The sequence below is a fragment of the Crocodylus siamensis genome, chromosome 11 (assembly GCF_052110815.1).
Source record: "Crocodylus siamensis isolate JL-2025a chromosome 11, ASM5211081v1, whole genome shotgun sequence".
Classification (NCBI taxonomy): domain Eukaryota; kingdom Metazoa; phylum Chordata; order Crocodylia; family Crocodylidae; genus Crocodylus; species Crocodylus siamensis.
Genome location: NC_143405.1, coordinates 55421876 through 55449387, shown reverse-complemented (window position 1 = coordinate 55449387; position 27512 = coordinate 55421876). Strand labels below are relative to the sequence as shown.

At 44.6% G+C, this 27512-nt stretch overlaps 1 protein-coding gene across 2 annotated transcripts in view; it reads right to left on the bottom strand.

The window, feature by feature from the left end:
• SUMF1 (sulfatase modifying factor 1) overlaps positions 1 to 27512 on the bottom strand; it is a 63500-nt gene that overhangs the window by 30895 nt on the left and 5093 nt on the right. For both annotated transcript variants that reach the window (XM_090022089.1, XM_090022091.1), the window contains exons 2-7: positions 25784 to 25957; positions 23236 to 23310; positions 11596 to 11678; positions 7350 to 7472; positions 6267 to 6381; positions 5074 to 5187 (exon numbers count right to left, since the gene is read on the bottom strand). In XM_090022089.1, coding sequence (XP_089878215.1) covers positions 5074 to 5187; positions 6267 to 6381; positions 7350 to 7472; positions 11596 to 11678; positions 23236 to 23310; positions 25784 to 25957 — 684 coding nt within the window. The remainder of the gene's footprint in view (positions 1 to 5073; positions 5188 to 6266; positions 6382 to 7349; positions 7473 to 11595; positions 11679 to 23235; positions 23311 to 25783; positions 25958 to 27512) is intronic.

Here is a 27512-nt window from a genome sequence, read left to right as displayed (position 1 = left end):
GTCAGAACCATTAGTCCGTTTACCTGATGGTTTCTTACTGGACTTTCTGATCAGCAGATCTTTGCCTGGATCTTCCTAGACAGATGCCCCAATTGCAAAGCTGCTCCCAATTCCCAGTAGCTTTGCAATTTAAGCTACTCAGCTACTTAGTATCTCTGTTCAAGGTCTGATCCTTGAACAGCGATATTAGGAAAGGAGTATGAATGGATATCAATGCTGAACACTCCTGGCCCTCCTTAGGGCCCATAGCAGAAGCAAGCTGCCTGGGCAAAGTGGGGGTTATAGGACTGCTAGGCATATGGACCAGTGACCTTCTCCTCAGTTGCAGGACGCACTGGGCATATCTACACATGCCCCTGACTGTGCAGTTGGTACCATGAGCAGTCACTTAGTATTTGCTTTAGCAAGTACCAAAATGATTGCTCAGTACCTGCTGACACTCCCAGTCCTGGTGGTACACAGGTAATTTTTGACTCTACTGTGCAGTAGCTAGTTGCTACTGCACAGCAGTGGCAGCATCATGGTTAGTGCCCGCTGATGCTATGGCAACATAGCATCTTGTGTAGATGCACCCACTATTCTTCACCCCCCCAAAAAAAATTCAATCCACTTGGAATACATTCATCCACTTGGTGCTTTTCATAAGCAAAGAGCACAGTTATTACTCTTTAAGAGACTACTGCAGGCCAACTAATGTTTGATGCTCTACTGTTCCCAAGTTTGGCTTCCAGTACACTCAATGCCCAACCTGTCATTAGGTCCCAGCTGGGGAAGGCTTCATGTTTGAGTTCAGAGGGCTGAAAGAAAGTTTGCCTATTTCTGAGAACAAACTATGAATGTTGAAGATAGAAATGGTTTCATGATTTACTACCTTCTGTGACCATGGATGTTATTTAATAGCTTCCCAGAAGAAGACTGGCAGTTCCCCCCCACCCCCTTTTCTTTTTAAGATCACCAGTATCAGATGGGAGAAGAATCAGCCAAGTACTTCTGAGAGACCTCACCATATGTGCATATGTATTAAAATTTAAATTTAGACAGTCATTCTTAGATGCCAGAATCTCCATGACTTTCAACATACACTGTCTTCTAGACATATTCATGCAAGAATAACTGCTTACAAAACTTCTGTATAAAGAAACTGCCATCAGCCCCTCCCTTGCATTCAAAAGAGCCCTAGTAGTTGCAGAGTGAGCTATATTTGGAGGGGTTTCTTTTAACACCTTTGAAGCTAGAAGATCATTATGTTCCACACATAGTTGTCTAGATAGGAGGTTAAAAACACTAACCTGCATTTACATTATTTACTTACTCTGTTCTCATTGGGAAAAAAAGAGACCGTTTCAGTACAAAGCTGTAAACAACAAATGTTTTTAAAACCCTCTGAAATACAGAATTGCAGCACTGGGTTAATTTGCATTTTGGGGCAGGATTTTTATAAAAGACTTCCAAGATAGCACTGCAATGAATGCAAATCAATTAGCTGACCGGGGAAAAAGAAAGTCCTATACTGACAATAAACAATTGCATGCAGTCACCAATTCACTGACTGGCGAGAGTCTTCAGCGAGTTTTTCTTCCTCCCCCCCCCGGTGTGCAATTTGAGGTCCCAACATGCATTTGCCTTGTGAAAGCTCACCCCAGTTTTCTTTAGTGGAATATTCTGGGTATGGCAAGGCAGTTGCTTTTGTTCTGAAAAATGAGAACAGGAAAAGCATGAAGAGTTTTATCTGTGCAACTTGCTATAAATCTGGACTGCAGTATTTTGGGAGGGGAGAGGTTCTCCAACTTCACAGCAAAATTGTTGGTGTAGTCAGTGGAGCATGTTCAATGCCAATTAATGTGTTTTGTGCAGGTTCACTACCTTTTTCAGGTGACTGACAAAAAAATGCTAAGTTGAAGTTGTTTTGAATAATTGTGCAGGCTGAAGAAAGCAGCAGAGGAGGAAGTGATTCAAGCTGTTCCATCAGTCACGTGTTGGAGGGGGGCACCTGCAGTGCTAACACCACATGTTCAGGCTGAAGAATTAACTCCTACAGAGAAGATACACTGGGAGCAATAAATCTCAAAAGTTGTGTGCATGGAAGAAGCAAAGTTTCAAAAAGTACCTGCACAAAGCATAGAACAGTGAGGCAGAGCAGTGATGGGGGGGGAGAGGGGGGAAAAAAGATACCACATGTGAGGATTTATGAATAAAACCAGAAAAAAAAAAAAAAACTTAAAACAAAACAAAAAACAACCCAACAAACACACATGCACCAGAAAGTTATGCTAGCAAATGCAGATGGAAGGGTAAGAGGTCTAGTCACGAGCGGTGGTTTAGGAGTTGGGTCTTGAGATTATACCTAGTATTATCACAACAAACTTACAAGTCACTTAAAAAAAAAAAAAAAACTCTAAGTGCTTCACTTTACCTGTAAAACTCTGGATACCTTTTTCACAGGAAACTGAGTTAACTTACAGATTCTAAAGTACCTGCTGCTAAATAGCAGATGGAGACTAGGACTGCTAACCCTGTGCTCATTACCATCCTTTTGTAAAGAGATAAATATTGTTGGCCACCAAGTGGAAGAAAGAGAAAAATCTCTCTCATCCCTTAATAAGGAACTCAAAGATCTACCCACTCAGGGCAGCTCTACACAAGCAGCAAGGCTGCTCCAACACGTTGTAATTGCAGCACTTCAAAGCAGACTCAAAGTCAGCTGGAGCATGTTAACTGCCATGCTTCAGCAGACTCTAGCATCTCATTATCAGCATTCCCACACTTAAAGCACCCCCGCCACCATTTTTAACTAAAACTCATTGAACAAGTTTTAGTTAAAACCACCCTCGTCACCATTTTTTAAGAGCAGGGATGCTGATACACAAGACTCTTCAGGTGCTTAAATTAAGCGCTCTTCTCCTACAGCACTCCCCAAGCATGTGTACAAACACCCCTGGAGTCCAGGGGCCATGCGAAGCCAGAGAGACCCAGAATGCAGGTCTTGGGGGCACGGAAGCGCAGATGGAAATCAAAGCTCAATGGATAAAACAGATAGACAGTCCATTGGCTTTTTCAGCTGACCAAGCAGACTTGAACCACCCTTCCCCAATTAGCCTTACTTTTCTTCATCTGAACTCATTCTATTCAATCTCTTCTTGCTACTCCCAGCAGTGACAATTTCAGGTTTAAGAACAATGCTTGTGTTATGCAATGCAAAGAACCAGGCAGTAATCGTCAGAAGTTGCACTAAATGGAAGAGAAAGAGAATGCTTGGATTCTACACAGGGCTTGAATGACAGATGAGCCCGAAGGGGCTGAGCCTCCCCAGCAGCCAGGCAGAAACTGCTGTTTAGCGTGGGGGGGGGGAAAAAAAAAAAAGAGTGGCCTCTCTCTCCCTCGTCGCTGCTGGGGCGCTGTTTGCTGCTGCCACTGGGAGCCCGAGCTGCCCTGCAGCTTCTCTCTGCCACCTCCACAAGATTCAAAAGTGCCATTCAAACCCTGATTCTACACAATAAAGGGGGGGAAAAAAAAGGAAGAAACTTAGACACCAATAAATAATGAACTCAAAAAAACCCAAGAACACCCCGCAAAACTCAACTGCATGTGCAAACCATGAACCAGAAATATGCAGCATATCAGAAATTCAGACAGCACAGCTCACGTGGACTCTAGCTCTACAGATTAATAGTGTTAATGTAGTCAGGAAAAAAAAAGTCTCTAGTAATTTATACAACAGACGTTCCCTGGACTAGTTCAGAGCGATGCACAGGATGCAGCTTGAGGCAAACCACAGATCCCCTGGGCCACTGCCAAGCCAGCAAGAGATTGACTAGCAATAATTTAAGAAGTCTACTCAAGATTTATTGCTTAAACAAGAAAAACCCTAAAGGTTTGAGTTATTCAGTAGGTTCAATATAATAACAGAAGCAAAGATTAAGGCACCTACCAAATTTTTGTTCGCATCCAAATCAAACAAGACACACAAGTGAAACAGTTATTTGTTAACACTCTTGGCTTATACAGAAAATTCACTGATCTCACTGATACGACAGAAAGCAGCAGTGAAACCCAGTTACTTAAAATGAGTCAGATCTCATGTTGGCTGATAATATTCTTCTCTTGAAAGGAGTGAGATACCTCAGAAAAATTTTTAAAGTTGCTAATTACTTCACTGATCACAAAGGGCTGCAGTTGTGTCAGGAACCAACCAAGAAGGAACATTAACATAAAAAGGATACATTGTAGTTTCGAAATGTTGCATGGAGGAGATTAAGGTGGGAACATTCAGCTCCTACTACAGCCTGAGATAGCCTCTGCCCCAAGAGGGTGGATCTTGATTCTCTTATTACAGATAACAGTATCTGATCAAAGCAAGCACTCTAAGAGGGCTGCAACTTGTTTTGCTAGGTTTGGCAGTCTTGGATATATCAGAAGGGGAGGGAAGGGTGGTGAGAAAGAGATGCAAGAACTTGAGTCTGCTGAAAGATTAGAAGGCACACAAAAGCAGCCGGATCAAGGGGCCCAAAAGGGTAGCAATGTGTATGCTTTGGACAAAGGCACAGAAAGGAAAAACTGCTCTGAATACAGACATTTGAGAGGGAAGGAGCTTCTTTGGAGATAGATACTTGGGCAAACTCACTATTTTACTTGACCGACCAGTCATGGAATGGGACTAAAGAAAAAAAAAAAAGTGTGTCCATACCTCACCCAAAAGAGCAGTGCTACTACCAGAATACATGCCGTTTTCATGGTTTCATGCATCTTTCCATTTACTTCTATTATACATTGCACTATCTTGGAGTAATAAGGAAGTCCTTGGTTTTAGATGTACAGCAGCTGCAATTCTTGCTTCACTTCCATAGCCAGCAGCTAAGTTAAAAGCAGACCTTGCCAATTACGCAGGCCTGGTTAACGCTACACCGACCCTGTGGAACGTAGCTTGCAGGGGCAATACAACCCAAGTCACTGGAGTGTGACCTTCCCCCTCACTTCCCAAACATGGTAGAGATTAGCAGCAGGCAATAGGAGTTTGAGGTCAAACCGAGTCACAACAGGGTACCCTGCAGTACGTCCAATACTGACAATACTCACCGGGTTGTGGGTTTCCTGTGGGGAATGATGAACAGCCCACCAGTCAGATGTCCATTCCCAGGCATTCCCCACTATGTTATACAAGCCATAGTGGTTTGGAGGAAATGCAGTAACCTGCAGGAACATAATGGTGAGAGGTCACTTCCACCACAAAACAGACCAATACCATAAACCTGTTTAAAATCAAGGGAGTTTCAGACCTCTGAATCAGACAGCCACGTTAGTCATTCAGATATACTCAGGGACAAAGAGAAGGGGGTTTTAGGACTAACTACTGCAGAAATAAAAAAAGTCTACATTTTGAGAAAGAAGGGGGGAGGACTCTACAGTATGAATCCAGTAGTTTTGAATGAAAACATATTCCCAAGCTTCCCTCCACCACATCTTCAGGTACTACTGTTGTACCTCAGGTTACCTCCTTGCTGACCCTGCTGTTATCTTTCCTTCATAGAGGCTCATAACTATATTATTTATTGGAATGAGACTCCAATGAACCACTGTAAGCACCAATTTACATCTGTAACTTTAAGTACCAGACTCCCCATCAAGAAAATGGAGAGGCATTCCTACCCAGCCTGTGCCAACTTCCTGTCTAGTCAGTACTTTTCTTAAATAAGCAGTCAGTGCTAAATTAAGTTTCTATTCAAACCCTAATTATTATAGGCAAAGGCTACAGCTGCATGGCCTTATAAACTTTAAAAATGCTGTGTCATTCCAAAACAGAAATAAATTCCCTTCAACAATTTCATGTGTTATGAAGCATGCTCCCAAGATGGCAGGCAAAACCCCTGCAATGTCAAAAGGCATTTTGCCAATTTGCTTTTGGTTCATTTGCCAAGACAAACAAAGCCACACTCATCAAGTAATTTTGCACCCAGCTCTAAATTAATAAATTAAATAAAAAACTTCAACCCTAGAACAGCTAAAGAAATTGTAAGAAAGTAATCTTTTGCTTCAAATTTGCATTGCGGAAGGATTTCTGTGTTATAACTTTTGAAAGCTCAGCACAAATCACCAAAACTGAGGATTCCCTTTTCAGAGAGGTTCATCCCTGGAATGAAACAATGGAGCTTGAAAGTCTAAGGATGAAAAAAGCAGGCCAAGGTAAGTGCAAGACCCCCATATTGAGTGTATTTTTCAATATTAATAGGTCTGCATTAGTGTCTGAACTGTCAGGAGACTGACATACTTACAGGTGCAGTTCCTTTGTATCCATCCTCTCCAGTATTATTTGTTGGGAATTCTCCCTGCCAAATATTGGCGTAATGCTGACCTTTCGGCTGAAGCTTGTTGCCCCATGGGAAGAGTCTGTCGGAAAAAAACACAAGAGAAGGGCTGTTAGAAACAGAGCTTGGGTTTTGGATTAGAGATAACAGAAAGAACAAAGGGGAAGGAAAGTCCTAAAGAGCTATTTTTAATAAATTACTCAGTGAAAAGCTACCAATCGAGTTCATATCAGGCATACAAAAATTTAAAAAAAGAAAAAAGAAAGAGGTGTGCAAGTGCTTGGGCCATGTTTTCTACTTATATGGTTGGCTAATTGGGCAGCATTACTGCTTTAAAAAAAAAAAAAAAACTAACTATTTTAGGAAGAGTTGATCCTAGAAAATTAAACTTAAATCCCCTCTTCATTTCTCTCTCAAGCAAGAGCTTCAACAAGAAAAAAGAAATCTGTAAAAAGTAAATACTCTGTAAACAGTTTACATCTGAAGAGCCAGATGTATGGAATATATACAACCTACATTTCAACTCCATGCTTATAAACCCGTATCATCTAATCAGCCTTAAAAGGGACAAAAATTCTTCCAGAGCACGTAGCAGCCCAGAGCATAATCTGCTGTTATAGGAGACATGATTTAGGGTATACAGAAGTGACTATGACACATTAGCTTTCTGGCTGTTGTACAATAATACAGAGAGCTCTTGCTCTTCCTACATTCCTGGCCAGTTGCTCTGACCCTTTGGACAATCTTGGATGAACAAAGAAGGTCAAGCTTCAGCCTCCTGGGCAAGATCTTGTCATCTGTAATTCAATAACAATACTTCTACATCTTTCAATACTTCATCTGTTAAAACCACTGTTATAGTCAACTGAAGCTTTTTTAAAAGAGAAGACTGTACAGGCTTCATATGCATTGCATGCACTGCACATGCACACACTGGGGAAGAAAAATAAAGGGAATATAAATTCTACTCTCCGCTGGATGGCAAGTTCCATATTCTCATATACATTTGTGGAATTCAGAAACTCATATACATTAAAACTTGACAGCTACCTATTTTCAAGCCCCCCTCGGCAGCTATACTCCCATTCGGCCTCAGTGGGTAATCGTTTTCCTGCCCACGTGCAGTAGGCTACCGCATCATTCCAGGAGACATGAAGAACTGGGTGATCCATTCTGATGAGCAAAGAGAAAAAGAAATAGGACAAGGACATCAGCAGAGCCAGAAAGCCTCCTAACTATAACTGCAATAGCACAAATACCTAGTTTCATAGTTGGTAGGGACCTAAGCAGATCATCAAGTCTGACCCCCTGCCTTGGCAGGAAAAAGTACTGGGGTCGAATGACCCCAGCAAGGTGTTCGTCTAACCTCATCTTAAAGCCCCCCAGGGTAGGAGCCTGCACCACTTCACTTGGAAGTTGGTTCCAAATCCTAGTCGCCCTGACCATGAAGTCATGCCTCCTGATGTCTAATCTGAATCTACCCTCTGCCAGCTTCTGACTGCTATTCCTGGCAGTGCTCAGGGGAACAGGGACTTCCCCAGTGCCTGCTGGTTCCCTCTGACTAGTTAGTAACAGGCCACTAGATCCCCCCCTCAGCTTTCTCTTTTGGAGGCTGAACAGGTTCAGGTCCCGTAGCCTCTCCTCATAGGGCCTGCCCTGCTGTTCCCTGATCATGCGAGTGGCCTCCTCTGGACCCTCTACATGTTGTCCACATCTCTCCTGAAGTGCGGCGCCCAGAACTGGATGCAGTACTCCAGCTGCGGCCTGACCAGTGTCGCATAGAGGCAGAGGATCACCTCCCTGGACCTGCCCGAGATGCATCTGTGGAGGCATGACAAGGTACAGTTGGCCTTCCTGACCATGTCCCCACACTGCCGGCCCATGGTCATCTTGTCATCAATGATGACTCCAAGTTCCTTTTCTGCCTCTGCACTGATGAGAAGGGAGTTCCCCAGCCTGTAGGTCTGGTGCTGGTTCTTCCTCCCCAGGTGCATCCCCTTGCACTTGTCAGTGTTGAATCCCATCCTATTCTCATCCACCCACCCCTGTAACCTGTCTAGGTCCTATTTCTTCCTTCTAATGTGCCCACATCCCCCCACAACAGGTGCTTTTTACCCCCTCGTCCAAGTCACTGATGAAGATGTTGAACAGCGCAGGCCCGAGGACCGAGCCCTGGGGAACCCCACTGCCCACATCCCTCCAGGTCGAAAAATGACCCATCCACCACCACTCTTGGTGCAGCCCTCCAGCCAGTTGGCGACCCAATTGACCATGTAGGTGTCGACACCACAGTCCCCCAGTTTTTGGTTTTTTTTTTTTAAATAAGAACGGGGTGAGAGACAGTGTCGAAGGGCTTCTGAAAGTCCAGAAAGACTATGTCCACTGCTACCCCCGTGTCCAAGGATTTGGTGACCTCGTCACAGAAGGCACCAGGTTGGTCTGACAGGACCTGCCACTAATGAACCCACGTTGGTTGCCCCTAAGCATGCAGTCCCCTGCTGACCCCTCGTGGACATGCGCCAGAATAATTCTCTCAAAAAGCTCCCCCAGGATCGGGGTAAGACTAACTGGCCTATAGTTTCCTGGGTCCTCCTTCCTCCCCTTGTTGAAGATGGGAACCACACTGGCCCTCTTCCAGTCCTCTGGCACCAGAGCACCATGAGTGCTTGTACAGCCGTGCCAGGGGTCCCGCAAGGACCTCAGCTAATTCCCTCAGCACTCAGGGGTGGAGATCATCTGGACCAGCTCACTTGAACACGTCCAGCCCCTCCAGAAGTTTCTTGACTAGATCCTCACTGACCCTTGGCCTAGATGCGCCTCCCCCGAGGCCTGAGGGGGTCCCAGTGGGGGTGGCTGATCCGGTCCCTGCTCAGGAAAATGGAGGCAAAGAAGTTGTTAAATAAGTTAGCTTTGTCATCTGGTGTGATGACCAAATTTCCTAGCGTGTCTTGCAGGGGTCCCACGTTACCCAGTACTTTCTTTTTGCCCCCTATGTATTTAAAAAAGGACTTCTTGTCCTTGATGTGGGAAGCTAGTCCCAGTCCCATCTCCGCCTTGGCCTTCCCAACTTGCAGCCCCGAGCACCCGCAGTATAGTCCTCCCTGCCATTGGGTGTGCGCCTCCCTTTTAGCTAGGAGACGTTCCCGGATGCTTTTGGTGAGCCATGGGGACTTATGTGCCCTCCTGCCCCCTTTGATCCATGTTGGGATTACCTCCCTTTGAGCTTGGAGGATCGTCTCCTTAAGGAGCAACCACTGATGAAGTTCTCAGACCATGCCATTAACAGAGTTGGCCACACCAGGTCAAATATAGCATGTTTATAGCCTTTGTGCACCCCATAAAACTGGACTAGGTGGCAGGTTAGCATTTGAAAGGAAACGTTTAATCAAAGGAAATGCTGCAGCAGGGCAGTCAACAAGAGGAACAAATGCAAAACAGAGGAGAATGGCAAATACTGGAACTGGAGTAGGAAGGAATTAAGTTTATATGAACCATGGTAAGTTCAACTGTGCGTCTTAACCAGCTTCCACTTGCATTTTCCCTTTAAACTCAGAACGCTGTGGATTCAGGGGGTCCCAAAAACTAAGTGACCCAACCCTCTGGCTTGCTTAAAAAAAATGAATGCAGGTACTCAGATCTTCACAGGTTCAGACCTTTAAGACTGAAGTCTTAGGACCCATTTCTGTACTAGACCCCACCTTAAGTAACTCAGCACAAGAGCAAGCAACTGCTCTGCCCAGCAGGTTCAGTTGCAAATTCAGATTTTTTTTTTTTTTTTTTTTTTTTAAATAGTTTCAGGTTCTGTGGGGATTCTCTGTACTACCTTGAAGTACTTCTCTCATCTGTTCTTCTAGCCTCCTCAAACCTTTTAGAGATATTTCCTGCTTTATGGAGGGGAGGGGGAAGAAGTAGCAGCCCTTGCACTAGTATCCAGCCCCTTCTCTGGCACTGCAACAGTTTGACATGCAAGTTCCGGGGGGGGTTCTGGCTCTTTTCTACTGTGGCCGTTACAAAAGATTTCTTGGCTTTTGTCCTCAGGCTCAGTCTCTTATTATTGGTCTTTCCTGTCCCAACAAGACCATGCTAGGGGCCCAAAAGGTGGAAAGTCCCCGTTCTTCCTGGTCACAATATTACAGAAGATACTCTGGGACCACCCTAAGACAAGAGGGTTCTGACACAAACACCTACTCATTGCACAAGTTACTATAAGCATCTTCCCTTCCACTTTCCCACCACCAGTTCACACCTCAACTAGTCACCATTAATTATCCATTTCTCCACCTCTGAGCGGCGTGATGGGAAGTTCAGTGGAAAGGTTAGTCAGCTGTCTGTTCTAGCCCAGGTTTGTACCACGCTCACGAAGTACACAAGGCTCAGACAGCAGGTTTCCAGTGCTGTTGGCCATGACCTAAATCTCTCTCTCCAGCTTATCTTTCTCTCCCCATCTCGACACACTCTTCTCTATTTTTGCCTTGGACAGTTCTCTTTCTCCCCCCTTGGAGAGTAGAAGATGGACTTGTTACTAAGAGAATCAGCCATGGTATGATGTTACTGTGACGCTGCCCTGTCCTTAAGGGACTTGAGAAATACGTCAGCATCAGCCCTATCTAGGCTGGAGTGTCTTTTTTTGGAGTGACCCGAAGCCAGTTTTGAACTTCACGTTAATTTGTCAGTGCAGAGTCATGCTAATGCTTCATCATTAGGCACCAAAAAAAAAAAGACACGTAAACATGAACGTCCATTTCTGGGTAGCTCAAATTCGTCTACCTGGAGAATTAGCTAAAAGGTTATTCATAGCAAAACATGCTCCCATTTCGCTCTCTATTTATCAGTTCTTAAGCCACTTATATCTCACTGACTTCCCCCTATCAGACCGACACCCTCTGCTTTCCCAATCCAAGAAGATGCAGTCCAGGCAACTCTTTTATGAAGGGGAAGAAGGTAAGAAGAGATCATTAGATCTCAGCCATAGTCCATCACAAGGATAAAAGTTGCTCTCCCAAATACACAGGCCTTAAACCAATCAATATTTATCATCTCTAGCACACCTAGTCACACTTTAAGTCACAGTGCCTAGCACATTTGTGATGCCAAGGACTAATACTTGGATCACGTGCTTAAACATACCCAACTGCATCTATTTGATGCGCAAAAAAGGATCATACAAGGCCAAAACAGGAAGCAAGAAGAGTAGCAAGCAGTTAGGCCCAGCTACAACCTCACAACCCTTCCTGCCCCCGTGCCATGTTTGTGCAGAAATTTGGAAGTTAAAACTGAATGGCTACCTGTGGCTCACCTGTTTGAGATATTAGAATCAGGACCTTCTGGGTGCCTCCAATTAGCTCCTTTAACAGGCATCCACCAGGGAGCAGCTGCAACCTGAAAACAGGCCAAAGTAGAAGAAAAAAGTTGAAGGCTTTTTAAGTTCCCAATCAGAAACTATTCTGGGAAACATCCACGTGACAAAGAAGAAACCTCACCTCATTCTTAAGTTACAGCTCAAAAATCTGAGACAGACAAAGATCAATTCCAACCAACTAAGGGATATAGTATGCTTAGCCTCTAGCGTTACTGGCCACATAAGAGCCAGCTGCAATTGTTAAGACCTGAAGCCACTTGTGAAGCTTGCCCAGATTGCCTTGATTACTTCAGCAACCTTTATTTTTTTGAGGTGGGGAGGGGCAGGAAAAGAAGAGAAATGGTATGGGGGAATATCACAGTTTTAAATGAACTTTCTAAGAAGCCTTGCTCAGTGGCTGGAACAGGCAAGGCTGATTCTTAAGCTGCTGACTAACTTAGTCCAGTTTCTACAGGGCAGATTAAAAATGTCTAATAAAAAAAAAAACCCCAACAAACACCACAAAAGCAAGAACAAAGCCTCTTAAACCTGTCAGCTCTTCACAGCTCTGGAAACAGTAGTGTTAAGACAGTTAAACAAAACCCCAATGACTCAAGGTCAAGACGTGCATCTTCCTATTCTTTTCTTTTTTTAAAAACGCACTAGAGCAAGGCTGAAGGTTTTGCTACTAGCTTCCAGGAGGCAGAGACAGAGAAGCCATACAACAGTCTCAGTTTCCCTCTGACTTGTTTATAAGCATGTCATTACCCTGCCAAATACCTCATTGATCTCTGCAGGGTTGCATGAGACCTCTCTCCAAAAAAGCAAAAAGCCTCCCAAAAAGTTGTTTTTTGCAACTGTTGGGGATAGGGTGTGCACACACACACACTAAAAATTTCTGCAATTTCTCCCACTTCAAGAGGCTTTCTTTAAAAGAGACTGGCTGTATGTGAACCAGGGCATAACAGCTGTCTGGAAGGAACCAGTATTCAAAAAGAGAAAATTGCCTGTTCAGAAGGCAAATACTGCAGGAGCACTGCCATGAGACTGCCTAATGACATAGGATTTTAAAGAGGATATTGGAGGCAAATAAAAAGTATCCACAACTTACTACGGTAAGCAAAATGAAAATAAGCTGACCTTCAATAGGTGGCATGCTGACGTGCTAAATCAACTGGTCAGGCCAGGGTAAGGTAGGCGGGGCAGCATGTCTCAATAGACAGAGCTAGGATACAAGACACTTCACTGCCCTGTGCCTCAGTCGCCCTTCTGGTACCTCGCATCAGGATTTCTCTCAAAACAGCCCATTTCGGGGCTCCTTCCTATCTGCTCCTGGTCTCGCCCAGAGACGGGCCAACGGTCAGATCCAGTTTGGAGCTGAAAGACAGCAGCAGTTTCCTAGGGGAAGCGTAGCCTGCTATACCACTTGCCGCCATGGGGTTTAGCAATTGACAATGATATACACCAGCCGCATCCACTCTCTGGTTACACCTACTTCTTAGAATAACCAAAATAGAAATTTTAGTAGAGGAATTGCTGCCGACACCGACAAATGGAAGCAGTAAAACAGGCTACTGTCTTGGAAAGATTCATTGCTTTATATTTTAATCAGAGCAACCCCAGTGATACAGGCTTGTATCCTTACCCCCCCCGTGGGGAAAATTTCACCCACTTTGCTGCTCAGGGCATGTTAAGCTAAGCTACTAGGGTCGCTGTAGACTCATCCTCGTTCACTCAAATGAGTTTGTTTGTGGAATCACTGATTGCACTTTTCTATGACAAAAACCAGCTGCCTTCATGGTGAATGGCATCTTTTAAATTAAGGAAAAAAAAAAAAAAGCTTCCCCCGCATGAGAGCACTGCTTCTGTCTGGGCCAAACTGTCCACTCGGCCCACTTGAGTAAATGTTTCAGTAATACTTTTAGCAATGCTAGTCTTTTTAGAAAGACAAAACGAGGAAGGTAAGTCTATAGGCCACGCTGTAAAGAGTTAAGCAAGTGAAATAGTTCACACCCCTATTTAAAAAAAATATATATCTCCTTTCCTGGACTGGTGTTCATCCATATGGCTGCCAGCCTTCAGTCACAGCTGTAGATTTGGAAGCACAGCAGCCAGGATAACACTCAAACTGGACAACCTCAGATTCCTCCCCAACAAGTGACCAAGACAATCAATCATCAATAAACCACTAATGTTAAAAACACACATCAGTAAAAGTGAGTCATTTCAAGCCCCTCAGAAAGTTTTAACGTTTTTAATTGCTCTAAAAATCCAATTAGCAGAGGCTAATTAGAACGAGAGATATTACAACCTCATCATTCAATACAGCCAGCCTTTTTCCTTGCCACTCGGCAGCTTAATTGCTGTCATGTTGTGGAGCGTACTCGTCTTTCAGATCTAAACACGCATTCCACAGACCCAAGGATTGATCCAGTTTGTAAAAATAGACTGCAGATGAATACAAGTCTAGGAAGGGAGTTTTAAATAGGGGCATGAACTGTTTTTGATCAATTCTTCATGGTATGGCCCACAGATCTGCTTTTAGAAAAAAAAATGCAGAAGCACGACTTACTGAAATGTTTACTCAAACTGGCTAAGTGGATAGCTGCTCTGAAAACATCACAATTATTACTGTAAATATAGAGATGTGGGTTTGAAGGGTAGAAAGCAATTAAGAGCGAGTGTGGCTCAAAAGAGGTCTTTCCTCTGTCTAATCAGCTAAACGTGTTGGATGAACATCCGGGCTGAAGTTAAGTAGACAGAATACAGGCTACGAAACACTTCCCTTGGGAACGGCATGGCCAGGAAAAGAGCACTCTTCATAATATGGTTAACAACTAATTCTGTCCTGCAAGTTTTTCACCTAATTAGTACATTAGCACCAGCCCTCAGCTTAAAATAAGAATCCAGGTTTGCTTTTCCAGGACAGCCTGCAATACCCAAACTCCAATAGCTGCGCCATCAGTCTCACAGGACATCTCAATCAAGGTTTCACAGTGAAAACAAGGGACCCACACTAGCCCTTAGTGCTGGCATCACCCGAGTAAGGTACTCCTTCAGCAGTATACGGGTAAGAAATATAAATCCGTGAGGTTAGTTTCAGACTCAGTACTACATTGCTAGTAAGGGAAGGTTGGTCTGGAAAAAAAAAAAACCAAACAGCCATTTATTTGGAGTTTATTTAAATGATCGTGAAAACATTCCCATTGGTCTTAGGCTTTGTAAGAGCGTGTTTTTGAAAACTCACCTTTGCCCCCAAATTTTAGCCTCCAGCAGAGTTTATTTTGGTAACCTCCTTTAGACACTAATGAGCCACAGAGCAATCATTCCTCGGGACGTGGTTCTTTAAGCTGGTGCGTAGTCTTATTTACCCAGGGACTCAAATTCTGGTTGCAGCCTAAGTCCCAGTTGGCCCTACCTTCGGTGAATCACCGCCCTAAGACTCTGTGAAGCCTATGTTTCATTTTGATACCAGCTTCATGTCCTTCGTTGAACTACAAAGCATGATAGAGCAATGATTTTTATGAAGTCCTGGAACTTCCTATTTCATCTGCAGAAGATTTCCTGCCTGGCAGAGTCAGTCCCATTGAGCAGAGAGATGCCGTCATACACAAATAACTCCCTTCCTGTAAGGGAAGGAGAATTTCAAGTGGCTGCAACTATGACCCCAGCCCCGTTCACTATATTTATAATGCCCACCTCTTCCCTCTTCAAATGCAAGGGAAGGTGCTTAGATAGCTACGCTTCCGATCATCACCCAAACTGCTCCCAAACTATGCTTTTATCAACGCACGCTGAAAATGGCACTAGCATGACCTATTTCTATCAAGTGCACCATCACCATAGCAACAGTCTTGCGTTTAAGTTGCAACAGCTGGAACTGTGCACCGAGACACATTACAATGTAAATAGTGTGCAAGTGAATGCGGCTTCAAGGCTCAAGACAAAAGGAGAGGCCTTGACTAGCCACATATATAGTTGGTTGTCATGGCAGCTGCCCAGAAGAGCCATAATTTACAGATGTGATTATAAGACTTTTTGTGCATGTGTTTGCAGATCATTTTGCAAATAAGAGAAGGAACAACACTCCTGCAAATGAACTATGAACTGAACAAAGTTGCTTCCCTAAGCCTGTCTCCACCAAATGTGTAATTAAACACACTCAAAACTAATGGGTTAGAAAAAGGAAATTCACTAAGGAATTTCATCCTCCCAGCAGAGAGCTCTATTAAAATGGCACTGCTCGCCTTTGTGACGCTATCACAAATCTCATAATATTTGTTGTTTCCAATTACAGGACTTTGGGAACGGAGGCTCTAATTACACGAGAATCTCAGCTTTCATTAGCAAAACAAAAGGAGGGTTTCTAGCCTTTATTGTTACAGTGGGTCTGGGAAATGCGACTGCCGAAGGGTCTAAAACCCCAAGACAAAAAGCCTGAAAAATTCCAAACAATTCAAAAATGCATTGAAAGTCTGGAAACTGTCCACAAAGGATAGAGTGGAAGTTTTGTTTATAAGAAAGCAGGCTTAGAGCAAACGGGGAAGTACTTCTTACACAGCAAGTAGTTAACTTGCAGAACTCCTTGCCACTCAGTGGCATCCCACCTTCACCAAGGGGGGGCAACACCATCTATTTCCTGTCGCTTGGTGGAGGAGGCTATTTCTGCTCTGCAAGTTGCCTTTGAGCTTATTAGCTGCACTGAGCTGTTAGCATCTTCTTTCAGAATCTGCATAGCTCCAGTCCCACCTCCACTCTCTAGACCAGACACAATCCTATAACAACAATGAAACGGTGAAATTGCAGCATGAGTCCGTTAGAAATGTACTCAGACTATTCTGTTAAAAAAATTACCATCAATACACAGCTTACGGCTTTAATACTCCACATCCAATAGGACATGCTACGCTAAAGCACAATATATTTTAAAACGTGCAAAGCCAATGAGTTACTCTGAAAGACTCACCGTCACTGCTCTAAGCAAATGCAGCCAGATCAGGATTTAGCAGCCGAGCAACTTTTTCCTTCTTGGACGTGGGATCAGCATCAACGCAGCAAGGCCATGCAGCCTTTTCAACACAAAATATGGCTTATTCTTAACAGGTGGAGCACAGCGTACTAAGAGAATATCAACCGTCTCCATCTAACCTACCTTCCCCAGGGCTTGGCAAGCCCAGCTTTCAAGCCACCCCTGCTTGTGGGTCCGATAGTTTACTTCCTGCAGATACTATTTCACCCACCTAGGCCCCATCCACACAAGCATGGATGTTCGTTTCCCCAGGGGCAAGGAGCAGTGACACGGTGTGCCATGCTACCTGTCCCTAGGGAACGCCTGTGCCACGTGCCCTCTGGCACATGGCAGGTTACCCCAAGTGGGGTAGGGGAGGCAGCACTGGGCTGACCCCAGCAGCCTTACCTGGGAGTCCTGGGGGCCTCTGGGGCTGCAGCTGCAGTGATCCTGATACTTGGAGCTTGGCCAGCACCTGGAGTATGGCTCGTCGGCCAGGCTCTGGTTTTGGGCAGCAGAAGCTGCCCCCGCATGCACCGCCCCGCTTTTCTTTTTTGACCCCGGGATCAAAACCCACTCATGCTGCTATCCTGCAGCGCAGAGAACAGCTGAACGTGTAGTACGCGACACCGCAGACATGTCTGCAGTGCTCCATACTGCACAGCCGTGCTCATCTGGAGGCGACCCCAATCTCCAAGGTTTTCAGGATTCAGCCTGGAACCGACCTTAAAAAAAAAAGTACCTGTAAAATTATTCTACTGAAATACAGGCAGCTTTCTTGTAGCAGTATGTGGAAGACAATGCTCGGAAACAACTCGGTGGTGTGACTGGTACGTGTTACACAAATAAAACTAATTTCTCATTCTAGGTTTAGTTCCCTCAAGCCAGGGACAGTCTTTTTTCACGGTCTGTTTAGGGCCTTAGCACAAGGAGCCATCCCCATGGGTCTGCTAGGAACTGACAACCTAGATAATTACAACGTTGATTATATAGGTGATTAAACTGATTTGTATGAGGGGGGGGAGGGGAGGGGGGAAAAAAAAGAGAGAGAAAAGGAGGGTAATGAATGGGAAGTCTAATGGCCCAAGACTTAATTCACCAACCACTCCACTCCAGTAAATATTTTCCTCCGAACAAGGGGCATTTCTGAATCCACTGACATTCCCAGGCCAAAAATTAAAGCGTCTGCTAAAAGGAACATAAATCAGACAAATCAACTCAGCTCCTTCATTCCAAAACTGATTTAAAAGTAGGTTTCCGGTACAAAAGTAAAAACAAGCAAATTAAGTTGTTACAGGGTTTATCGTCTTCAGGCCAAGAACAACAAACTCCCACTTCCCTCCAGCGAAAACATTTAGGAACCCCTGGATTTACAGTGTGCTAATGAGAGGTGAACTAGGTGCTCTCCCGTTTACCTTGTTCACGGGTAGCTGCACATTCAACTGAAAGCTTCTGCAGGTATTTGAAATAGCTTTCAAGTACCTTTACCAACAAATATTCCTCAGTACCTTTCCATTTAGCAGGGATGTTTCTTGGCTTCCTTTTTGGTTCAAGTGTGTATTGTTAAAAAGGTCACAGAAGTGGAATAATGGCACCATGCTTACGTTTGTCCTTTGCCCAGACAGCAGCAACAACAAATTAGTACTGGGTAGGAAATAAATGCCCTCTCCCCCTTCCTCCTGCCCAAAAAACAAAAATGTAACACACCACTATTTCAGTGACTGCCTGAAGGCCATGAACTTTTGGAGTCTGTCCTTAAAAAACAAGTCATGTTTGCAGCTAGCTCCATGCTATTTAGAAGCTTACCATACCCACAATCTCAGTTCTGAATACTCAGTCCAGTTTCCAATGCTGCACATTTACCCTTCTCTGCAGGCCACGTCAAGGGAAAGAATACACACCTTAACTGCATTTCTTATTGAACCAATTCTCCCTAGAGACCACTTAAAGCCTTTCAGATAAATAGGCTTTCAGATGATACAATAGCACCTCTGAGTAGCGTTAACAAGTGGGTCAGTTCTGAGAACCCGGTGAACGGCAGACACTGAAAAGAGACGCTTACTTTGGCACTAGAGGCAGAGCACAGCAAATTGGCAGCAAAAGTAACCTAGGTTACTATACGTCTGGGGTTTCCAGGACGTGTCCTCTTTTTTGGGTCCTCTGGCGTCCGTCCAGGCAGTTTTTAAAAATATAAATTAATGTCTAGAATTTTGCTTTGCTCAGCATCAATGTTTTTCCCAGTGCTTCCAAGCTTGCCCTAGCCAGGAGCTGAGGGTAGCAGGAGTGGGGAGGGGGGCAGGGGACAACTGGAGGTGGGGGAGCCACGCATGCGTGAGTGGACACACACACACGGCCAGCATGCAGCCAGGCAGGGTGATAGGAGCAAGAAACTGCGTGGCCTTGACAGTGGCACCAGGGCCGGTACCCTTGCTCACAGGGGCAGGGTGGCCAGGAGATGCTGCAGGGCTGGGGGGAGAGAAGGGAGCTGCGGGTCACGAGTGAGGAGTACCAGCTAGGCTGGGGAGGCTTTGGATCAGGAGTGCAAAGCACTAGCAGTGCTAGGGGGCCATTTTTTGGGAGCAAGGTTCAGCAGCAGCAGGGCTGAGCATGCTGTGGCTTGGGAGTGAGGGGCAACAACAGGGGTGGGACACCAGCATATCGCTGCTCTCCCTACAACCATATAGCCCCCCTGCCAACCAGGTGTCCTCTTTTTTGGAACTGGAAATACAGTAACCCTAGGTAATGATCCATCACATTACCCACTTTGACCACTGAAAACAGCAGCTCCCCATCACATCTCTTCTTCAGAGAGAGACTGATCTTCAATAGCCAGCATGGTCCTGTAACCTCCATTAGCTTCCCCACTGCACCAAGAAGTGACAGACTCAAGACTCTCCAAAACTAGAGATGGTTCACCTGAAGCAACTGAGAGCAGCATCAGATGGACCAAAAATTCTCTCCCTCAGCTCTTTCAGAGCATCTAATGAACATGCTCTGAAATAGCCACTATAGGCATGTATCTATATAGTAAATGCATTTCTTACAAGTTCTCTCTACAGGGTCAACACTAATGAAATACTAACGGACATGTACTTGAAAGGCCAGAGTCTCGTTCAGATGATATCCTAGACAGGCTGATTCCATTTACACTGGATGAATAGTCTTACTACTTACCTATATTCAGCGAGTTTAAACTCCCTTTAGAATGTCTGTAAGAAAAATGTTGCTTGTTCCACCTTGTAGATTTTTTGTGACAGTATGAAGACCAGCATAATATTAATACCGTTTCCAATGATACATGAAAGGTCTGCCGTTTTGAGAGGCAGAACAGTCTAGCAGACTATGGTGGTTGGGGAAGCAGGAGACCTGGATTCTACTCTTAAAATTCAACACCAACCTGCTGAGTGATCCTGGATTTGTATGTTGAACCTCTCTCTCCTTTCCAACCCTTCACCTTTTTTGTATTAGGGCCTCAGAGTAAGAAGGTTTCTCTCAACCTGTCATTAGTAGACTCTGTTCAGTGGACTGTCCTCATATTACACCACCACCAAAAAAAGAGACACTAAACTATCATGCCCACAGCATTGACCTTGCGATAAATATTTCCCGATTTCCATACAAATGTAAGTCACCCATTCCAGAGCATGCAGCTAGCAGAGGAGAAAAAAGCTACTTTCCTACTTCACGTTTCAGTGCTTTAGGTCATCCTTTTGACAACAGTGTTAACATCAGGTTAAAAACGCTAAACCACAAGAAAGGCCAGTTATTGCTCCCCTGGGAAGCTTGCCAACATACTGCACAATATATTTTTCCATGCCTACCCTGAGGATGTTCAGTATGCCAGTGACTTACATGACATCCTAATAATAAACACTGAAAAACAAAGCAGAGGACAGTCCTGTAAGAGCTACTTTAAGCAAATATGGAAAATTTACGTGGGGAAGAAGCAGAGAGGACTAATTTGAGGTCCCAGCTAACTCTTCAACACATCTCCTTTTCTGTTCTTGTCATCTAGCACCCATCAGTTTGGGACACCAAGCTAAAGGAAATGGCTCAGTTGTTCATCCAGGTAGCTAAGGTGGGGGTGGGGTCTACAGGAACACCAAAGAAAAAAAACAAAAAACTTCAGAGCATTTCTTAAGACGCCCTGCTTTGTAGATTTCTGCAGCTCAGCAAGAGGGGCCAGCAGGGGACTGCATGCTTGGGGGCAACCAACACGGGTTCATCAGTGGCAGGTCCTGTCAGACCAACCTGGTGGCCTTCTACGATCAGATCACCAGATCATTAGATGCAGGGGTAGCAGTGGTTATAGTCTTCCTGGACTTCCAAAAGGCATTTGACACTGTCTCTCACCCCGTCCTCATTAAGAAACTGGGGAGCTGTGGTGTAGACACCCACACAGTCAAATGGGTCGCCAACTGGCTGGAGGGCCACACCCAGAGGGTGGTAGTAGATGGGTCCTTCTCAACCTGGAAGGACATGGGCAGTGGGGTCCCCCAGGGCTCAGTCCTCGGGCCCGCACTGTTCAACATCTTCATCAGCGATTTGGACGAGGGGGTAAAAAGCACCCTGTTCAAATTTGCTGATGACACTAAGATGTGGGGGGACGTGGGCACACTGGAAGGATGCAACAGGCTACAATCAGACCTAGACAGGTTACAAGGGTGGGCGGACGAGAATAGGATGGGTTTCAACACAGACAAGTGCAAGGTGCTGCACCTGGGGAGGAACAACCGGCACCATACCTACAGGTTGGGGAACTCCCCTCTTGTCAGCACAGAGGCGGAAAGGGATCTGGGGGTCATCATTGACTCCAAGATGAACATGGGCCGGCAGTGTGGGGAGGCAGTCAGGAAGGCCAACCGCACCTTGGCATGCATCCACAGAAGCATCTCGAGCAGGTCCAAGGAGGTGATCCTCCCCCTCTATGCGGCACTGGTCAGGCTGCAGCTGGAGTACTGCGTCCAGTTCTGGGTGCCGCACTTCAAGAGGGATGTGGACAGCATGGAGAGGGTCCAGAGGAGGCCACTCGCATGATCAGGGAACAGCAGGGCAGGCCCTATGAGGAGAGGCTACGGGACCTGAACCTGTTCAGCCTCCAAAAGAGAAGGCTGGGGGGGGGGGGGGGGGGGGGGGGCGGGGAATCTAGTGGCCTGTTATAAATTAGTCAGGGGGGATCAGCAGGCACTGGGGGAGTCACTGTTCCCCCGTGCACTGCCAGGAGTGACCAGGAATAACGGTCACAAGCTGGCAGAGGACAGGTTCAGGTTAGATATCAGGAGGCGCGACTTCACAGTCAGGGCGGCTGGGATCTGGAACCAACTTCCAAGAGAAGTGGCGCTGGCTCCTTCCCTGGGGGTTTTTAAGAGGAGATTGGATGAACATCTTGCTGGGGTCGTTTGACCCCAGTATTATTTCCTGCCGGGGGGGGGGGTCAGACTAGATTATCTACTAAAATCCCTTCCGACCCTAGAAGGTATGAAACTATAAGAATTTCACTTCTCGTGGAAGCGTTCTCGTCGCATTTTTTAAGTTTCCAAGTCCAGAGACAGTTCCAATTACAATACAAACCTGTGTTTCCTTAGCTTCAGCATCTGCATATACCATTACCTAAATACCAAGTGCTTCCTTCTGTTTTATTATTTTAGGTTCAATATAATCTCTCAATATCCCATGACTCCAAAAGACTAGAAGATGCATCCCTAACAGTGCTTTCCTTACAGGATTACAGGCCAAATTTTTTGGCTACAAATTAAGCCTCAAGCCCTCCGAGTGCCATTTCTGATCCCCTTCCTCTGCCTGATCTGCTGCTCTGTTCTCTGCTTTGCCTCAGCTGCCACTGTGCTGCCCACCCTTCCCCGCTCTGCCACATCTCACAGGTTGGCTGCCCCTGCCTTACAGGAGTCCCACCTACCAAAGATGTTTCAGGCTGTGGGTTAAGCATTCACAGGTACTAACTCTTGGATTTTTCTTATCCTGGTGCCACTGGCAGTACAGCCATTTCCATAGGTCTTGGGACAGGGTTAATTGCTGCAAGACAGCATCTTTACTTAAAAGCACAATATGTACCTTGTAAGATGAACCATTTTTGTGTAAGTGAACTGATGAGGTGTTAAAATTTTAAGTTGCCTGCCCTTCCTTCTGCCTGCTAAAAGAAAGCTTAATGTGCACACACCCTCATGTGGTACCCTCTGCAGATGTTTAAAAGGGAAAAAATAATATTCTGCTGTTAAAAGGAAAAATTGCTCTCCCCTAAAGAGAAAAGAAAGGCAGGGCAATGTATACAGCAGTCTTTTTTGGGAACAGATGGGAGGGGAGCCAAAAAGACCCCAGGAGAAGGGTCATTTCCCTTTGGAATAGTTGCATGTACACCAAGACTCAGCACCAACTAAACCACAAAGCCTATTGTTCTTCTCATTGCTTTACTGAAACCCAAATCCTCTTTGCTGATCCCAGTGTTCTTGTAAAAGAATTAAGGCACATAGCACAACTTAATATAATTGCTGCAAATATTAAAGCTTCCATGTCTGTGGTCACTAGGCAGGCTTTATACCAGTTGGAAGGGGAGACAGGAAAAAGCCATTACTCACTGCTTGGTGGATTTCAGCTTTCACTTGTTTACTCAGCATGCCCTCAAACACAAAGGAATCTCCAAATTTCTCTGCCTAGAAGGAAACAAAAACATGCAAATCAAATCACAGAAGCCTAATCTAAGTTAGTCTGGGTTTTTGGTCTTGTTTTATTTCCAAAATAAAGAAGAAACTGTGAAGACAAAGTTTTATGCACTTTCTAATAAGCATTTGGAATATGCATACTATGATAGACATACAGTTGACAAAAGGCTAAATTATCCTAGGATATTATTGTTCTGTACCACTCATTTACATGAAGTGCAAACTGACTGATTCAGTGAAGAAAATGGCAGCTCTTAGGGCTTCCACCAACACTCATACTCCTCTCGACTGGGAAAGTGCAACTGTTCCAAATTGTTTTTAAATAAATCAATGCAGTGGTACACACAAACGCTAAAGACAGGTTAAAGGGATGCATTATGTTAAATTATGCTAAAAAGCACTAAATGCCATGATACATTTGTCTTCACCACTCACTAGCTTCATGTATTAAGGTTTAAATAGGAAAATACTATATATTAATACCCTATTAAAATTTAACCCTGATATTCAGCAAATCTCTCTTAATCCACAAAACCAATCTGGTTCCAGAAAAAGTTAGAAGCTGTACTGTGCATCTGTGAAATAAAATATTAAACTTATACAGCAAAAATGTTTTGTTTTGTTTTTTAATTACCTGGCTTGTGTATAAGAAAAATAAAAGCAGGTTACTAGGATTCAATACCTTTACTTTTCAACTCATTTCTTGAGTTTATTATAGCTCACTCGACTCACAGTTTCAAAAAGGTTTTCATTGTACATTGTCTATAACTCTCTGAAAGCTATTTCTGGACTGAAAATGCCCATAACTAAACAAAGTCTTAATGCTGGGGGGGGGGGCCTTTCAACCTTTTCATTTTGGCAAGCAAAAAAGGGAAAGCCTGCCTTCCCTTTTGAAAAGCAAGCAAGTATGGTTTCTTAGCTAGAAAAGAGTCCGAAAAACTTAAACTTGATATGGACAGAGTCTCCACCAAGTGTAGGTTCCTTAGTTTTTGCTGAAAAGCAAGTGGCTGGGATTTAACAGGGTGTGTGAACCTCTGCAGATTGCAACCTGAGCAGAAATGGGAAGTTGCAGAAAATAAATCACTTCTAGACATCACTGGGGCCTCCTCTACCCTTCACAAAAGAAAGAAAACCAGTGAAGCCAATACAGTTTACTCACGATAAATCAGTAATGCAGAAAAACATTGGTAGAGACACCAGCTCGGCTACTTCCCAAGAGTCCTGCGGATTCAGTGTTGTTTACCCTAGCTCCAAGCACATTTCCAAATCCCATGTACAAGGAGGCTTCATGCCAGGGGGCAGAGTGGAACATCTAACCATTCCACCTGAAACTCAAGTATGGCTTTCACACCAGAAATTGCCACACTTAACTCTCCATTGTATAAAGACCCATCCCTGGAGCTGTTTGCAACAAAGCCCTGTTCAAACTCACTTAAGCTGTGAAGTCAGGCACTTAACAGACGAGCTGATTTTTCTGAAGTGAGGTAAACAGCTTTCTAGGGAAGCTGCAAACCAGAAGGGCTATCACATCCAATCCCAAGCTAGTTTACCTCCTCTCAGGTGTGAAGATGCAGTGAACAACATTTAGTTAAAAGGTCTATACCATGTCAGGCACATGCTTGATTTGACTACAGCTGTTTGAAATGGCTGGAAAGAAAGTACTACTCTTTGTAGGAGAGGCTTAGGCTATACTTCCATAGTTTAAATGTACTTGCAAATAAGCTAAGAGCAACTATTATTGCTTAACAGAGAGATGGATACCAAGCAGCAAAGCATGTATTCTCCAGATTGCTACCACACAGCTGCGTGGAGCTAGCCTGAAGACGCTCCAGCTGTCTCATCATCTGCCTAAAAAACTCCTCCAACATATTAAGACAGTGTATTAAAAGCACACAGCCAAGGAGTCTCTTTCAGAGCCTGACTATACCAAGCAGATTTACCAAGGTGTACTACTGGTATGAACCCAGGCCAGTACACTAGTCTGCCTCAGTACACATCTGTACTGGAACAGAATAGCTCTACTGGGAGATATTTGTAACTATACCATCCCCACACACCTCCAGCTGCTGTGCCTACTCAAAGAAGTCCAAATGAATACAGACACCAAGATACCAAATCACAAGGAGTACTAGATTCATACCTCATCTAATGCTTTTGAGGTAAATGATGTTGTATCAGGCATGAATTTAAACCATGGTCAAGTACATGCTGTCTTTGGCCCATTCTAAGCACAGGAATCAGGGGGTCCTTTTGTGGAGCCTCTTTGCTTCCTAGGGAACCTTAAAAGTAATAAAAGCATTTCTTTTCCCGACCAAAATGGGCAAAGCGTGCATCTGGAATGCAGAAACCACGCCCCCCCCAGCAAACCCAGAAAACAAACCATAAGTAGTTTCAAGAGTTGCACCAGCATACACCTAGCAATGCCATTATATTAGAAGAGAAGTTACCACCACTTGCCCCTTACCTCTGTAACATAGCCCGTGGAATTCACAAATTTCTCAAACTCTGCATTGCTGACTTCATACTGATCCATGTAGAACAGGTTAATGTGAACTCTTCTGGCAGGCCACTCCCCATCCTGCCGTATCTCAGGTTCATCAGTCCCCATCATGAACACTCCAGCTGGAATAGGCACCATCTGCAATAGAAACAGATGGGAGTGAGAACAACAGGAATTATTTCTACATTAAGAGCTGGCTATGGTTCTCCCTCCTAGCAGACTGAAAGAAGAACTGATCTGGCTTTTCACAGTGCTGCCTTCACAGTGCAACATCACCCAATAAAATACAAGGATATTAAGATTTTAGATTTGAAGTGTGTGAAAGGCAAGTAGAGAGGGCTCCAAACTCCAATATAAACTCAGTTCTCAAACTGCCTTGCTCCAAGCTCATGGGTAGTTAAGATCTCCTACTGAAGTCTAGACACATCTCAGTGCACTGCTTTCACATGAAGCCTTAGGTAGTAGACAATAATAACAATAAAAAAAACCAAGTGCATCTTGCTCACTGCAAAAGGAAAGACTTCAATATCTCTATTTTGTGAAGTAGTCTCGCCATGTAGACAGGCAGCCTGGGGATTTGGAAGGAGCAAGACTGGCCCACCGCTATTGATTTACCCTCAGGAAGTAAGGGAGAAATGACAAAGTTATTCCTCACCTCGAGGAAGACTATCGACTTTAATGCTTCAGCCTAATTCTAGAGGAAACAAAACCCATTTCTTCATCACAGACAGACAGACAGACAGACAGACAGACAGACAGACAGACAGACAGACAGACAGACAGACAGACAGACAGACAGACAGACAGACAGACAGACAGACAGACAGACAGACAGACAGACAGACAGACAGACAGACAGACAGACAGACAGACAGACAGACAGACAGACAGACAGACAGACAGACAGACAGACAGACAGACAGACAGACAGACAGACAGACAGACAGACAGACAGACAGACAGACAGACAGACAGACAGACAGACAGACAGACAGACCTCACTCACAAAAAAGACAGCAAGTTGGGTTATTCCCAAGGCCCCTCAAAAAGCATGAGGTTTACAAGCAATAAAAGAATGGATGATCCCCAAACTGCCAGGACCTTGTAATAGGCTGCCTTTGCAGCTAGGGGAGAGCTGAGATGAGACCAATGAAGTATAAGTCATTTCCCTTTCAATTAGAGCCCCCAAATGTTTAGGAGTTTTTTAAACTGGGGAAAAATAATAACTGAATTCAGAGAGAAGCTTTTGCTTTAACTGGCAGGTGATACAGGTTATGCCATCCAGATACCATCAGATGCAGGCTGTGTCCACCTTATCACAGACAACCCAAGAGCAGCTGGCACTCAAGGCATTTCTGAATAGCAAGATGGGAGATGGGGGAATTGAAACAATAGCCAGGTGTCTTTGGAGAGCCAGTTTTAAAGGCAGAAGGCCCCCTCCTCATGAACCAAAAGCATCCCCTTCTAAGAAGTAAGGGAGGTAGATGCCAAACACCAATGAGTAAGGGTATGACTGGAGGACATGATCTATAAAAAATAATCCATAAGTAGTTAGTTACTAAATGCCCCAGCTGGAGTTACAGCTGCCCTGCCTCAGGTATCAAGGTCAGAGAAAGAATTGTATAACCCCCTTGGCTGCTTTTGGGATCATAGGTTTATAATCCTTACATTTCCATCAGAGTTCCTAACAGGT